Genomic DNA, 16118 nt, shown 5'->3' on the forward strand with positions numbered 1-16118 from the left:
ACGAAAGGGTCGTCGTAAATATTTAAATTGCGTAATAACATAACAGTCAAACATCATTCCCACTTAACACATCGAATAACAAAATATTAATTATACTTATAGCTATATTTGGAACATACAGTTTTAGAGTTTTAATCACATTTATGTTTTTTAAAAATTATTTCCACAGGTGATGTAAGCTGTCACACATCTGACGTCACTTTGTAGTCCATTTGACCTCAGATGCCGGAGAATCCATTTGCTGTTACTAGCTAAGCTACCGAAAGTTGTGTAACAAGGAAAACAAAAGGACAGCGCTCCCGGGAGGAGTAATTCATTTACGTTACATATACAGAGGGTCTGTCCTCACACGTCCGCCCTCCAAATCTTTATTTTGAACTATCATTCGGTAAAGATGTTTTCCCTGTCGACGTCGTTTCAGCCACAGCAGGTGAGCCGACCGGTTAGCAGCTTTTTGACTTAGCTAGCAAATATTAATGTGTGCCCCTGTGACAACTTATATGTATTGTAGTTATAATGTCAGCTTTTCAGGGGAGTTATAACTACATGAGCCTCTGTCAGTCGTTGTTTTCGTCCTATGTTCTCTAACGGTCAATGTCAACTTTGCTCGGCTAATATTAGCATTGACAAGTCAACGTTAGATTGCTTCATAATCAGCATTACATCACGTTGTCTCATATGCTACTACAGAGCGGGGATCCCCGTCAAGTTTGGTACGTGCGGTTTCAGTCATGACTTAACTCTCTGGTTAGCTGGGTTTGAGTTAAATTGAAGAGTGCTAACTCAATCTTAAAAGAGTTGAGGTTACATAACGCGCATACATCTGACGTATGGGGGCCATACTGTTCTCTGTTTGCCTGAAGACAGTGTAGAGTCAGAGTGTAGAGTGACATAACAGTCTGGTCCCATTGGTCCCGTCTGGAAGAGTCACCTGAAATCCCATTTAAATGTGTTTACAAACATGCAATTTGCAATTGCAATTACTACATGTGTCTTGTACATGTAGTAATTGCAAGGTTATACATCACACCACGTGTTGGAAGGCTGTTCTTCACCCTGTTTTGTGTATCTGCCAGATGATAGTGCCCCTAAGCCAGCTCATCAATGCCCTCCACTCACTGAAGAACTCAGCCACCGCTTCAGTCCAGACCCTGCATAAAGACTTCATCCCAGAGCACAGTTCATATCTCAAAGAGGTGAGAGTGACATCATGCATGATATACTGAACTGATTTCATGTGGGTACAATACATAATCATTTGTCAATCAACTTTTGTCTGAACTTAGATGTCTTCACAAACATAGCTTTTTAAAATAACGTTTTTGATAATACTGAACAAGACCTAATTTAAAAAACATAATACTGAACACTGATGTATTGGACAGGCTAAGGTAAACAAATAGTTATTGTGGATTAATAACATTGCAAATGAAAGAGTGAATTTAAACCAATTCTCTTAAACACACTACTAACCATTTAAATATTATGCTATAAAAATTCACACGTCATTATTTTTAAAATTTATAATAGTCAAAAAAAATATTGTTAAGGCCACCAATACCTGTTGTTACCAACGTGTCTGTCAATACATATGATGTTCAGAAATGTTTTGCACACCTTAGAGTGCTGGAGCAGCTCTAAATTGTGAAATATATCTATCAATACATTAGTTGGTATATGTGAGGGAAAGTATGATACAATTAACAATGATTATTAAGGGCTCTGAAAGTCACATACCCTCTCATCGCTCCGGCTACTTTGGCTATTCTCTCTTCACAGCCCACTGTGACTCTGAGGGACCTTGGCCTGTCAGAGATCAGGGTAAGTCAGCTCGATGAGCTGGTCAGCAGGTTACTGCCTTCTCCAGGACCCGAAACCCCTCCTGCTGTTCCCTCGACATGGAAGACCAGTCACGTTTCTGCAGACAGCTTCTTTCACAACAAGCATGGTGAGCACCCAGGTTTTAGTGTTTTTTTTAAGAAAATGGCCCACTGCATTCTTTATCAAAAACTTTTTTACTCAAGAAACCTATTTTTGCACATGGTAAATTTACAGTGTTATATCATGTACAGCAAAACTAACCTTTTGCACTTTTTGTCTCACAGGGTTTTCACACAGAAGGCTGGGGGTTTTTGGCTCCCCAATATTCCACAGACAGTACCACAGTCCTCTAAAAGAAGTCTCCTCACAGCTACAGTTTCTGCCTGGTAAGAAATTAACTTGGATTACTTAACCTGCTGCGTGTGAGGTCTCTGTATATATGAGGAGCTTGACATTTAAAGCAGTGTTTGATGTTTTCTGTTTTCCATGTGTGCCTCTATTTAGTATGGGTCCAGAGTCGGGGTTTCAAGACACTAAGATCAAAAACCAGACGAGTGGAGTCTGGTTATGATGGACCAGTGGAGTCTGAGTCCTACACACCAGCCTTTATGAAGGTCAGCATGTTACTGCACAGGTCTAGCAGTCAGTTTCATGGAAAGATCAATGGGACCTGTCTCTGAGGTCCCACTATTCTTTCCATCATGTGAAGCTTCCCAATTAACTCTCTCTCTCTGTTTCCCTCACAGGGGTTGCTCCTGAGGGAAAAGGGACCAGAGGTGCAGTCGCTGGACCAAGTGATAAAACAAAGGAACCTTCCAGAAAACCAGCAGGAGGCTTTCAAGACTGGTTTCACTGAGGGGTTCATGAGGTCCCAGGCCTATACTCAGAGAACACAAGGCATGTAGCTTACTCACATAGCCATTAGGCTCTACAGTTGTCACCCAGAAAATTAAGAAACCTTATGTAATCAAAGGAATCCCTGGTATTCAATGTAACGGTTGCACCAGGTTTTCTTTGGGTGGCAGTGTTGAGTTGAATACAGAGGGACAGGACTCATAGTGAACCTTGTCTCTGCTCTGTTTTGACAGACTCGCTGAGGAGAACCAGGTTGATCCTGTTGGTCCTCCTACTTGTTGGTATTTATGGCCTGTCAAGAACCCCATTTCTCTCCGGTAAAGGCTCCTTTTCTGATGCTGGTTTGTTTCAGTTTCATTCTTTCCTACACTTGCAAATCACCCTACATGCACACTGCAAAGACAGAGAAGCTTGTTAGTGTCTAAGCATAACTGTATAGATATCTGAAGCAGTATGTTTTTGGACTTGATATCTTTCCTATGGCGTGCATGTAGAGTGTTACTGATTATTCTGCTGGATACCACTGTGTACTAATGCTGAAATATCTATATCAACTGTGTATGTTTTCATGCCTGTGTGCTGGAACTTTTCGAATAGTTGGAAGCGATAAATGTGGAAAAGCAGCATACATTTGGATCATTGTATTTACTTGTGTGCCGCAGTAAGCATATCGTAACCAACAGCTGTAATGTCTATCACTGTGAAACACAGTAAAGGAATGTGTTTCTGGTGTTACTGTACTGAACCCGTTGCTTTGGTATTTCACAGTAAGGTTCCGCACCACATCTGGCCTTGACTCAGCAGTCGACCCCGTCCAGATGAAGAATGTGACATTTGAGCATGTCAAAGGAGTGGAGGAGGCGAAGAGTGAATTGCAAGATGTTGTCGAGTTTCTCAAGAACCCACAGAAGTTCACTGTTCTGGGTGGAAAGCTGCCTAAAGGTATTACTACTGAAGTTTCTCTATATGTTGCATTTCTTCCTGGAAAGTAGTCCAAAACACAAATTTGGCAAATAGTCTTTTCCTAAATTTTGTGATATGTTGCAATTTTATTTTAATTTGTTGCTTCTGTTTTCCTCTCAGGGATCCTCCTTGTTGGTCCACCTGGCACTGGAAAGACCCTGTTAGCACGAGCCGTGGCTGGGGAGGCTGATGTTCCCTTCTACTACGCATCCGGATCAGAGTTTGATGAGATGTTTGTGGGTGTTGGAGCAGGCCGCATCAGGAACCTTTTCAGTAAGTTTGCTGGATGTGAGAAAGTGTGGCCAACGAGTTGAGGATGTAACCACACAACTACAATCCTTCTTTTTTGTGGTTTGCAGAGGAGGCAAAAGCTAATGCTCCCTGTGTCATCTTCATTGATGAGTTGGACAGTGTTGGAGGGAAGAGGATTGAGTCTCCTATGCATCCGTACTCCAGACAAACCATTAACCAGCTGCTGGCTGAAATGGATGGGTCAGTTTTGCTGCACTGACATTTTAAACTGCACAGTGTGAATAAAACATTGCTGTTGAGACAAAAGGAAAAAGACATTTCCTCATTCTCAGTGTTTTGTTATTTTACAGGTTTAAACCAAATGAAGGAGTCATCGTTATTGGTGCTACAAACTTTGCTGAGGCTCTGGATAAGTATGTTATCATATCAAATATATATTTCATATGTTTTAATTTGCTCCTTTAGTAGAAGTAGAATAACCTGTTAACCTAGTAAGTATGACCTGCTAATATCCTCCAGCCAAAATAAGGTCAGACCATACAATATTTACCTATAGAGCAGTTAATATGTGCAAAACTGTTCCAGTTTTCTTGCTCCTCACTCTGTGACCTTTGTCCTCTGATTGATCCTCAGGTTGGTTTACCCTTTTGGCCTTGGCCCAGTTAGAGTAATATCACTGTCTGAATCAAATCTTTTTATACACACAAAAACCAAACACATGAGAATATAAATTGACCAGGGGAAGTCACTTTAAATGTGTTGCACAGTGACATCTGGTCCCGGTGCTACTGTTCTAATTTGACAGTAAAGTCAGATCTCATTATTCATTTTAAGCGTTAGCGTATGGAATACTTTAAATGTTCAGCACAAAAATGACATCCCAGTAGTGTGACTTTGGGTTTTGACTGTACTCTACTGTGGTATTAATTACTACAACTTTGCTGCTACTTTTCAGTGCTCTGGTCAGGCCAGGGAGGTTTGACATGCAGGTGACGGTACCTCGCCCAGATGTGAAAGGACGCACTGAAATTCTCAACTGGTACCTCACCAAGATTAAAGTGGACTCTGGTAGGTCTCGGCGTAAAAGACTCAACAATATTAAAGAATACTTGTAACTACTATAATATATTCAGGTTGTGTTTCTTACTACACTCTAATTTGTCATTCTTGTATTTTTCAAATGAAACCTTTTTAAAGCTGTCAAAGCTATAAACCTGAGAGAATACTTTGTCCTATTGTCTTCTGTTCATGTTATTAAGGAAAGCATTTTCCATTGTGTGTGTTCTTTTCCAGCCGTGGATGCAGAGATTATTGCTCGGGGCACAGTTGGATTCTCTGGTGCAGAGCTCGAGAACCTGGTCAACCAGGCAGCCCTGAAGGCGGCCGTGGACGGGAAAGAGATGGTTACAATGAAGGACCTGGAATTTGCTAAGGACAAGATCCTCATGGGTGAGTGCACGCAGTGTTTAGATCTGCTCTGTAGCCCTCAAATCACATGAGACAGATTATCTAGACACACTCTAGTTAACAGACAGGAAGAATGTCAGTGAGACATAACATGGATGGAGGCAAAGTAAGAAACTTTTAATCTGTTATAATCTTTGTATTGTGTCTGCTTCGTACCAGGCCCTGAGAGGAGGAGTGTTGAAATTGACAAAAAGAATAAGACCATCACTGCCTACCATGAGTCTGGCCATGCCATCGTTGCCTATTACACCAAAGATGCAATGCCCATTAATAAGGCCACTATCATGCCTAGAGGACCAACTCTTGGCCATGTGAGCATTTTTGTCACTGCCCAACACATCCAGGAGTCATTACTAGTGCTTTTTATATCCTAAAATAAACCTCTGTGTCTCTGTCCTCCAGGTTTCCATGCTCCCAGAGAATGACCGCTGGAGTGAAACAAGAGCCCAGCTGCTGGCGCAGATGGATGTCAGTATGGGTGGTCGAGTAGCAGAGGAGCTCATCTTTGGAGATGACTACATCACCACTGGTGCGAGATTAAGACTGCTATACCACAGTAAAATATTATATTTTATAGTACATGCCTGATACTGTCACAGTACTAGTTTCAAACTTCTCATTGTTCATTTCAGGAGCCTCCAGTGACTTTGATGGTGCAACCAGAATAGCAAAAATGATGGTGACCAGGTTCGGCATGAGTGACAAGGTAAAATTTAAATTTTTGTGGCTGATAATTGCAGGTCCTTTCCACTCTCATAGGACACAGACGTTTTCTCTTGACAGTGCTTTTGTAGGGTTTTTAATGTTCCCTACTATCCTACATTACTGCATGGTTCTCTTCCACTCACTTCTGGAGTTAACCCATTACATCTTTAGTTACAGTATATACAACACAGTGTTTACATAAAGCTAAGGGTAAACGTACATTTAAATGTTAGCTCTGAACACGTACATAAAAAAGATTTCTATTTCTTAAAAATAGCACATTCTCATTAATGTACTTTGCTTCTGTGTGTCATTTTCCTATTCTGTTTTTATTACAACTGAACACTGATTTCAGCGTCTCCAACCAGAGTGGGGCACTGAAAAAGCTCACAGCTCATAATGGTCAGCAACACAAGTGACATAATGCACAAGAAGGTTCTTTAACCTGAGGATGTAATTCATGTTTTGTTGCAGCTCGGTGTCATGACCTATGGTGACGTAACCAAGCAGAGCCCAGAGACACAAGCTGCCATCGAACAAGAAGTCAGGATTTTGCTCAAGGTGAGCTCTCAAACTATCTTTAATTTCCACATATAGTAATGCTGATAAGTTATAACATCTTTTTAATCGGTTTCTGATTCACCAATCTTTCTCTTTGGTCCAGGATTCATATGAACGTGCTAAAAGCATCCTGAAGACTTACAGCAAGGAGCACAAGAAGCTAGCTGATGCCCTGCTAACATATGAAACTCTGGATGCCAAAGAGATCCAGATGGTGCTGGAGGGCAAATCACTGGACCACTAGATACCTCAGTAGCATTTTAGACTCTTGTATCATGTATATATAAAGCTGTGCAATTGAGCACAGGCCTTTTGGAGGCCTTGTATTTCATTTGTTTGTATCCCTCTTATTATCAATGTGAAGATGACAGTGAAATTATTTCACTCCTTACATTAAATTTGATCTTATTAATTTTTTTTCCTGTAGAGAAGACATTCAGTTTCACAGTGATTTTAAAGCACTTCACAGTTAAATTGGATGAAAATAAATACATGTTCTCCATAAGTTTGTCAACTACATTTCACAAAGATGTTTGAGGTTTCACTAAGGGCTTGTTGTCCTTTACGGTCAAGGTAAATGACTTCTGTAATAGTTTTATACAGCAGAGTCATATTTGGTATGTATAGTAAAGTAAGGTTCGAATGCAAATGAGCTGGACACAGATCATGGTTAATTAACATGAAAATATTAATTTCATTTATGTGTCTATGTCTCATTTTAAAATTGTACAGATTGGTGAACACCATAGGACCTTAAAGTACCTTAATTTAGAATGTACCATTCAGTGGTAGCAGGGCACAGGTGATAACGGTGTTCATCGTTGAACTTTTCACATTGGAGTTTTTTTCTCTAAATGATGTATTTCAGATGCATTTACCATATGATATCTATGTTCTTATTTATTTAAGTGCCCAAAGGTGTCTCCTCTTTTTCTGAAACTAGTGATAGGCTCTCATGTCCTATTCTAAGATCGCCTGTAATTGATAATTGAGGGGGAATGTGTATATACTGTATGAGTGTATAAGGATTGGCTTTGTGCTTCTGTTTGTTCCTTTAGACAATGGCCTTCTTGAAGCTCAAATAAAGTTACTCTTACTCATGAATCTGTACAGTGCATTAATTATATTAATTATATTTCATGATATTTTCACATCTAGTAGACACAGAGCAGCATTAGCATGAATTTTGAGTTGTGTTTTTGGCCACCTGACTGCGTACATTTTGGTCATCCAATTTATTAGGTCTTCATTTTTTAGAATTTTCATTTCTCCAGGCATACTTGTGTCTTAAATTAGAAGGAAAATACCTCTCTTTCTATGTTCCTTTTCTCTAGAATAATGTGGTCATGTCCACCTTCATGATGCTATGTTTAGAATCATCTGTGAAGTAAAATGCCATTTCCTTGTAGAGACAGTGTGGCCACAGGTTGCAGTCAAAATGACCAGAGGGCAGCCAGTGACAGTGGCAGGTTCTTAGTGCGCACAGTGTTCTTTTGTCAACCCACAAAGAAGAACAAAAGCTTATTTACTGCTGCCTTTGAATGATCTTAACCCACAATTAGTGTATTTAGTTCCAGATGAAGCCAACTGAGATGCAACAAGCCAGGGCATTGTTTTGTCCTCTTGCTCCTTTTCACTGACTCCTGGCAAAATGTTTATAAGGGGTAGAGCAGCACTTGTTCTGACTGAAGATAGTGAGTGGGACTGAATATTGAGACTCACCATGAAGAGGCTTGAAATATCACTTTGGATTTTAGCATGAAGCAACAAAATTCCCAGAAAAATATCACTACCATCTCAACGGAACAATGGAAGATCCAGAGGATAATGTAGCTGTCATCGGGATTGGATGCAATTTTCCTGGAGGTACAGGACTTAATTATGACGCTGAAATGATTTAGATGTTTTCCCAGTTGTTGTTGTTCATTCGTGGTAAATTACTGTTATTGTGGTCTATTTTCCTTTAGGAGAGGGATTGGACAATTTTTGGAGGGTTCTGTTGGAAGGAAGGAGCTGTGTAGCAGAAATTCCAGCAGAGAGGTTTGACACCACATTTTGGTATGATGCTAATGATAGCAAACCTGGAAAGACACATACAACCAAAGCAGCTCTGATAGAGGGGTAAGTATTGTACTTGTCTGGACAGATTAAGTGTTAAACCTTCTCTTGAGACATGTTTGGATAGATCTGCTTTTCTACATTATTTCTAGGTTTAATGAGTTTGATCACAAGTTTTTTGGCATCACTGAATCAGAGGCTGATTTCATGGACCCTCAGCAGAAACTCCTCCTGCAGTGTACATACAGGGCACTGGAGGATGCAGGAATGGCTATGGAAAGCATCAGTGGAAGTAGAACTGGGGTCTACATAGGTGACCAATGTTGTTCTATGATACATTTAAAATTCCAAGCACAATTTTATGAAACAACACACAAATTATAACCTACACTACTTTGATTGTGGTGTTGCAGGTCTTATGAACAGGGATTACGAGATGCTCCGAAGTAATAGTCCCACAACAATAACCCACTACAGTGGCACTGGGACGGCCATGAGTATGGCTGCCAATAGGATTTCCTTCACCTTTAATCTCACTGGCCCTTCTTTTGCCATTGACAGTGCCTGTTCTTCATCTTTAGTGGCTCTACATTTAGCCTGCCAGGCTATAAAGCAAGGTATTTGATTCTCTTTTCCCTACAAACACTTATAAGTGATCTTATCAAGGCATTGCATTTAAATATTCCATATATCATTTCACTCTGTTTTTCAACTAGGAGACTGTGAGATGGCTTTGTTTGGAGGAGTCAACTGTATCATAGAGCCTAGAGTGTTTGTTGCTCTCAGCAAAGCAAAGATGATCTCACCTGAGGGGATCAGCAAACCTTTCTGCAGCAGAGCAGATGGTTACGGTAGAGGGGAGGGCTGTGGGATTGTTCTCCTGAAGCTGCTGAAAAATGTAAGTATAGTGTTTTTTTTTATATTTAGAGGCAATAGCTACCCCACTAATGGTTTGACTTTCTATATAAAGGCTGTTAAAGACTGCAACAAAATATGGGGTACCATCAGCAAAACAGCAATCAACCAAGATGGACACTCAGTCTCTCCAATTACCAAACCCTCCATGACACAACAAGAGGAGCTCCTACGAAGAATCTACTCTGAGTCTGACCTTGCAGATGTTCAGTACATAGAGGCACATGGGACTGGAACCCCAGTTGGAGACCCAACAGAGGCAGGTAGCATCTCAAATGTCATCACTAAAGCCAGACCTCCTGGTTCAGAGACACTGTGGATTGGCTCTGTGAAGGGTAACATTGGACATACTGAATCTGCAGCAGGAGTGGCAGGACTCATTAAGGTTCTCCTTATGATGAAGCATGAAATCTTTGTACCATCAGTGTTCTACTCTGAAGACAGTGCAAGTGTAGATGTAAAAGCTCTTAATCTAAATATTCCATCTAAAACTGAAAGATGGGAGACTAACAGGTCATTTCAGAGGGTAGCTGGAATTAACAGCTTTGGGTTTGGGGGCACAAATGCACATGTGATTTTAAGAGAGTATAGAAAGACCACTGTTCCCAAACAGATCCCAAAAGGCTGTCTAAATCTCTTTGTAGTATCTGCAGCGTCTGAGAAATCATTGATCCTATCCATCGCTGACACCCAGCAAAAGCTTTGCAGCGCTCAGACAGTTGACTTACAGGCATTGTCATACACCTCAGCATGTGGAAGGAGTCATCACAGACACAAGTATAGGAAGGCCTTCCCAACATCCTCCCTATCAGACTTACAGAACCAGCTGACATCTGCACTGGGATCAAAGGTTGAATCAACAAAGTCAGACTTCCAGGTGGTGTTTGTGTTTTGTGGAAATGGAGTTGCCTACAGGGGTATGTGCAAGCAGCTCATGAGAGATGTTCCTGTTTTCAGAGATAAGGTCAGAGAAATCGAGAATCTCTTCCAGACTCATAAAAGCATCACTATCAGTCATTGGCTTGCTGGTGACTATGATAATGATGATTTGAGCAAGCCAAATATCATCCAACCTCTTCTTTTTGCAATTCAAGTTGGCATATCCACTCTCTTAAAGCACTGGGGTGTCAAACCTGATGCTGTGCTTGGACACTCTGTAGGCGAGGTTGCAGCAGCTCATTGTTCTGGCCTCCTCTCTCTAGAGGATGCTGTGAAAGTGTTGTACCACCGCAGTACTCTTCAGAGTAAGGTCACAGGTGGGAAAATGCTTGTGGTCAGTAATGTGGCCGTAGAAAAGGTACTAGAAATCCCACAGGTCTCCTCTGGCAAAATTTGTGTTGCAGCTTTCAACAGCCCTCAGTCCTGCACACTGTCAGGGGATTCAGATGCTATAGACATCCTCTGTGAAAGGCTGAAGAGTCTGTTTACACTTAAAAACATCTTCCTCCATATCTTGGATGTTCCAGCAGCATACCATAGCCATATGATGGATCCTATATTAGATGACATTGAGAGAGACATAGGTCTTTTAGATGCCAACACCATGGAATGCAAACTCTTTTCGACAGTGACTGCAGACAGGTGTTCAAATGGTGACTTCAGCACTGGCAGGTACTGGGCAAAGAACATCAGAGAGCCTGTTTTATTTGAACCAACACTACATGCTGTCACAAAAGACAAGCAATCAGGGAGAAATGTGATCTTTGTGGAGATTGGACCTCGTAGGGCTCTCCAAAGAAATGTACATGAGACTCTGGGAAGTGACACTATAGTTCTTCCCTCCGTCCAGCCAGAGAAAGACTGTGACACAATCTTGTCAACCTTGGCAAAAGTATTTGAACTGGGCATTAATGTGGACTGGCGTCAATTTTACAAGGGTTGCGAAACATTGCCCACAGCTCTGCCAATCTATCAGTTCGACAACTCAAAGAAAGAACTGAATTTTGAAGATGTGAGAAAAGGTAATGAATTAGTTGCTCTTGCTCCCCATTCACTCATATCCCAAATAAAGCTGGATAACAAAGAGTGCATATGTCACCTCTCATTAGAGACTGCACCATATCTTTGGGAGCATAAAAACAATGGTGTGTCCATTGTGCCAGGTGCATTTTATGTTGAGTTAGCTTATGCCTCAGTGATGGCAAGCTTAAAACCAAAGAAACCTGTTTCTTTGCTCCAGCTCAGTGTTACATTTGAGAGTCTGTTTGCACTCAGCTCAAACTATCATCAGTTGAAGATAATACTTGAGCATGCAAAGAATGAGGGTTCATTTAAAATACAGTCTTCTGTTGCAATGCATGCCTCCGGTACATACAGGAGCACAGATGGCCAACCACTGTTACAGGAACCAACTATTTTGCTCAACATGATCAGTCAAAGGTGCAAACTAGTTATGAAAAGAAAGGAAATTTATTCAATTCTCTCTGAGGCAGGATTTGAATATGGCTCTGTCTTCAAACAGCTTGATGATGTGCACTTTGGGGATGAATTCAAGGAAGCTGTGACAGAAATTCAAGTCCCTGGAGAACTTCTAAAGCACCTTCATGACTATTTCATCCACCCTGTGTTGTTGGACTATTTCCTGCAAATGACTGCAGTAATGGCTATTGGACGACTAACAGCCAAGCAGGGATTCCCCTCAGCTATAGGTTCTGTCGTCATTTCAGGACCGTTGCAAGAGAAAATGGTCATGTATTTACTAGTGACTCAAGAGACACCAGACTTCCTTGAAGTGTGTGGTTGCTTTTCTACCACAGAGGGGGAAGTACTAGTGGAACTTAAGAGGGTGAGGATCTCATTTTTTGGCAGTTGCTCAAATGTTTTTCAGTCACTTTTCTTTCACAATGAAATATTCCAAATTTGTGACAAGAAAGATTTGCTAAATTGTGAAATAAAAGCAATAGTTTTTGAAGACAAACTCAGTATTGCTAAAAGACTTAGGCCATATTTGCACCCAGAGTCAGTCATTGTGGAGAGCAGAGACAATTGGATCCTGGACCAACTTCGAGATTTAGTGTTTCACTCTCTTAACACTAATGTGGATTTGGAAAATGTTCTCTTTATTTGGGGTGTAGAGAACCTCAGTCATTTGTCATCAGAGCAGACGTTGGAGCGCTTGGTTACTTGCTGTGAGCTATATCGTCAGATTGTATTAGCCTTGAAAGAGAGAAGACCGTCTTGCACCGTCCGTGTCATAACATATAGATCAACAGAAATGACTGTTGACCATGTCAGTCCGGGTTTTGTGCTGTCTGGTATGACAAGGGCTTGTGCAGCTGAGATGGCAAGTCTCTCTTTTCAGCTGATTGATCTTGCCTCTGTGACCAGTGAAGATATTCAAATGCTGGTTCATGTAATCAACACCTGCAAACAACAAGAGATCATGATTGCTAAAGGGCAGGCATCAGCAACAAGAATAGCACGAACTCCAGTGATGGACAAGGCTTCATGTGAAGATGATTTGCAGTCAGAGTATATGAGTAACTTTGCTCTACAGACAACTGATCCATACAGAATGTCTCACTTGTCTGCCATCCTCTACAACACAAATGTAAATCCTATCCAAGAGAAGTCAGTTGAGATTCAGCTAACCAGTGTCTGTGTGCACTCATCTGATTACCTCCCTGTCACCGCTTCACATCTAAACTTCAGCAAGACAATGTACTGGAGCCAGCATGCATCTCACCAGCACAAGCTTCTGATTTTAGACTTTAGTGGCACTGTCACAGCGCTTGGGAAAGATGTTCACAGTCTAAGAGTGGGAGATCACATTGCATCATGTTATCCAGTTACTGCCACAACGAAGATTAGAATTCCTGAAGCTGTGTGCTACAGTACAAAGAGACTCCCATTTCTGAAAGAGACCCCATGTGTGTCTTACTTTGTACTGGCATGGGAGATCCTGCAGAGTATGCTATCTGTAGTAAAACAACAGCACAGAAAAATGGTCATTGTCTCCTCCAACTCAGCATCTGCTCTGATGAAAGTTTTAGCTCTAACAGCAAACAGGTCAGGCTGGAATGTCTCCTCTCGGCCACATTTCAGAGGAGCACCTCTACATTTTGATCATACTTGTGCATTTGTTTTTCTTCCCCCATTCGATCACTCTTGGCAGGAAATACAAGGCAGCAGTGGCTTTGAGAGGCACATTATTTTTGTATGTAGCAGTCACATGTCATCCTCACACTCAGCAGACCTGTTTGTATCGAAGAGTGAACACGTGCATGTACATAAACTGGATGTGGCTAATGTTTTGCAGAGAGCCAATCTGCAAGCACAGAACAGGATGATTTCTAACTGGCTAATGTCATTAGGCTTTGATTCAGTATCTCTACCTTTGAAAAGAGAGACATTTCAATTATCAAGCTCAAAAGAGCCTCAGACTGATGTGGATTCTGAGTCCTATTTCACCACAAAAACAGTACGGCAGGTGGTTTTAGATAATGGAGAATCTCATTGTCTATTATCTGATATCCCTTTACTCACCAGGCCAGGACTGCTTTTTAAACAAAACTGTGTTTATATTGTAAGTGGAGGCCTTTCTGGTTTGGGACTTGAGACGGTGAAGTTCATCACCCATAATGGTGGAGGTCGCATTGCAACACTGTCTAGAAGGATTCTGACAGATGAAATGCAGTTTGACATGGAGCTCCTCCAGAAAAGATATGGGGTTACAATCATAAATGTCCAATGTGATGTGTCTGTGTTGATGCAGGTGGTGGATGCAGTCTCAGAGATTGAGAAAAGATTCCCCTCCTGTCCAATCAAAGGAGTGTTTCACAGTGCTGCAGTGTTACATGATGCAATGATTGAAACCCTTGATGAGTCTCTCTTTCGAAAGGTGCTGCAGCCCAAAGTGAGCGGGGCTCTAAATCTCCACTATACAACACTTCACAACAAACTTGATTATTTTGTGTGCTACTCCTCCATCTCTTCATTCATTGGCAATGCCTCACAATGTAACTACGCAGCAGCCAATTCTTTCCTTGACGGATTCTGTCATTATCGGAGAAACCTTGGGCTCGCTGGACAGTCCATCAACTGGGGCCCTTTGAACCTCGGTCTCTTGTTGAACAAGGACCACTTCCAAAAGTTCTTAGAGGCAAAAGGGATGATGATAATGGACGTGTGTGAGGTTCATGACGCACTTGAAAAGTGCCTCTTGATGAACCGGCCACAACAAGTCATATGCAAGTTCAACTTCAAAAATCTTTACATTCATGTTCTTTCACAAAATGCATCTCTCAGAGAACGTCTGTCAGCTTTAGTGGAAATAGAGCTCAAAGATGACATGAGTAATGAACCCAAAGTTCAGTATTTGCCTTCCACACATGAAAGCGTGAGAATAATTGTCAGGGACATAAGCAGTGTTAGTGTGGATGAGATGGATGACGACTCTGCTCTGTGTGCACTGGGTATTGACTCAATGTTAGCCATGACTCTTCAGAACAAGATTTTCCAGGAGACAGGTGTGAATGTACCTTTGGTTAGAATACTAGACCCTAACAGTACACTGGCCACTTTGGCAACCATTGTAATGAATGATGGGTAATTTATTCATACTATGAATGATGAATGAATGAATTTTGATTTTAATTTTTGCGCAGCAACTGCCCCGTTTCACTGTTGTTCTCTTAGAAGTGAAATTGGTTGAAATCTTTATCTTTATGCATTTTTTTTTTTTAATTTGACCTTACTTTTTGTCGAAGGCTTGTTGATAGAACTCCAGGTCTGAGTATATTGTTTTTCCAATGATATCTTGGCTCAGTTCTGTGCTGTTTTCTGATTTTCTATCTATTTAAGATCTGTACAATAACTGTGATTATCTGTGTGCTATGGTTACATTTCCTGGGAATGTAAAGAATCAAGTGTTGATAGGCACATAATCTTGTGTCAACGTAACTCATTAAATTATAGAATGAGGTGAGATGTTTTATGATTTTATTATTATTATCAAAACGTCTGTAAAGACAAAACCTCACAATTAACTAATCCCTCTATCGAATATTATTCCTGTAGCGAAAGTGTGGAACAGTCTAGAGCTGGACACCCGCAGGATACATTTGACCAATCACCAGCAAGCGTCAGCACAGCCCGCCGTTATCCGTGTAGCGAAAGTGTAGAACAGGTTAACGTAGGACACTCCTAACCAATCCGCAGCAAGCGTTGGCACAGCGGGTTATTATTCCTTTTTCGTGTAGCGAAAGCATAGAACAGGCTAGCGCAGGTCACTCCTGACCAATCCGCAGTAAGCGTTAGCGCATGATACGCCTGACCAATCACCAGCAAGCGTTGGCACAGCGGGTTATTATTCCTTTTTCGTGTAGCGAAAGCATAGAACAGGCTAGCGCAGGTCACTCCTGACCAATCCGCAGTAAGCGTTAGCGCATGATACGCCTGACCAATCACCAGCAAGCGTTGGCACAGCGGGTTATTATTCCTTTTTCGTGTAGTGAAAGCATAGAACAGGCTAGCGCAGGTCACTCCTGACCAATCCGCAGTAAGCGTTAGCGCATGATACG

The 16118-nt window shown here is 41.4% G+C and overlaps 2 protein-coding genes across 3 annotated transcripts; both read left to right on the top strand.

Annotated features, from left to right (window-relative positions):
• The first annotated feature begins 194 nt into the window (after positions 1–194).
• Positions 195–7728, top strand: LOC108900031 (ATP-dependent zinc metalloprotease YME1L1). 2 transcript variants are annotated; one of them, XM_018700830.2, is made up of 18 exons: positions 195–430; positions 1077–1196; positions 1780–1948; positions 2106–2207; positions 2326–2435; positions 2568–2718; positions 2910–3017; positions 3445–3618; positions 3760–3912; positions 3999–4131; positions 4242–4304; positions 4847–4959; positions 5185–5340; positions 5518–5669; positions 5761–5887; positions 5991–6064; positions 6538–6624; positions 6728–7728. In XM_018700830.2, the coding sequence occupies exons 1-18, from the start codon at positions 395–397 to the stop codon at positions 6866–6868; spliced, it is 2169 nt and encodes a 722-aa protein (XP_018556346.1). In that variant the 5' UTR covers positions 195–394; the 3' UTR covers positions 6869–7728. The 2 variants fall into 2 exon arrangements, with proteins under 2 accessions (XP_018556346.1, XP_018556347.1); XM_018700831.2 differs by having other exon boundaries at positions 2910–2993.
• A 704-nt stretch (positions 7729–8432) lies between these two features.
• On the top strand, positions 8433–15202 carry pks1 (polyketide synthase 1). The gene is made up of 6 exons (XM_018700746.2): positions 8433–8490; positions 8592–8745; positions 8835–8995; positions 9096–9299; positions 9399–9580; positions 9653–15202. Exons 1-6 carry the CDS (start codon positions 8433–8435, stop codon positions 15146–15148), a joined length of 6255 nt encoding a protein of 2084 aa, XP_018556262.1. The 3' UTR covers positions 15149–15202.
• Positions 15203–16118: the final 916 nt, after the last annotated feature.

Source organism: Lates calcarifer, linkage group LG24 (genome assembly GCF_001640805.2).
Source record: "Lates calcarifer isolate ASB-BC8 linkage group LG24, TLL_Latcal_v3, whole genome shotgun sequence".
Taxonomy (NCBI): domain Eukaryota; kingdom Metazoa; phylum Chordata; class Actinopteri; family Centropomidae; genus Lates; species Lates calcarifer.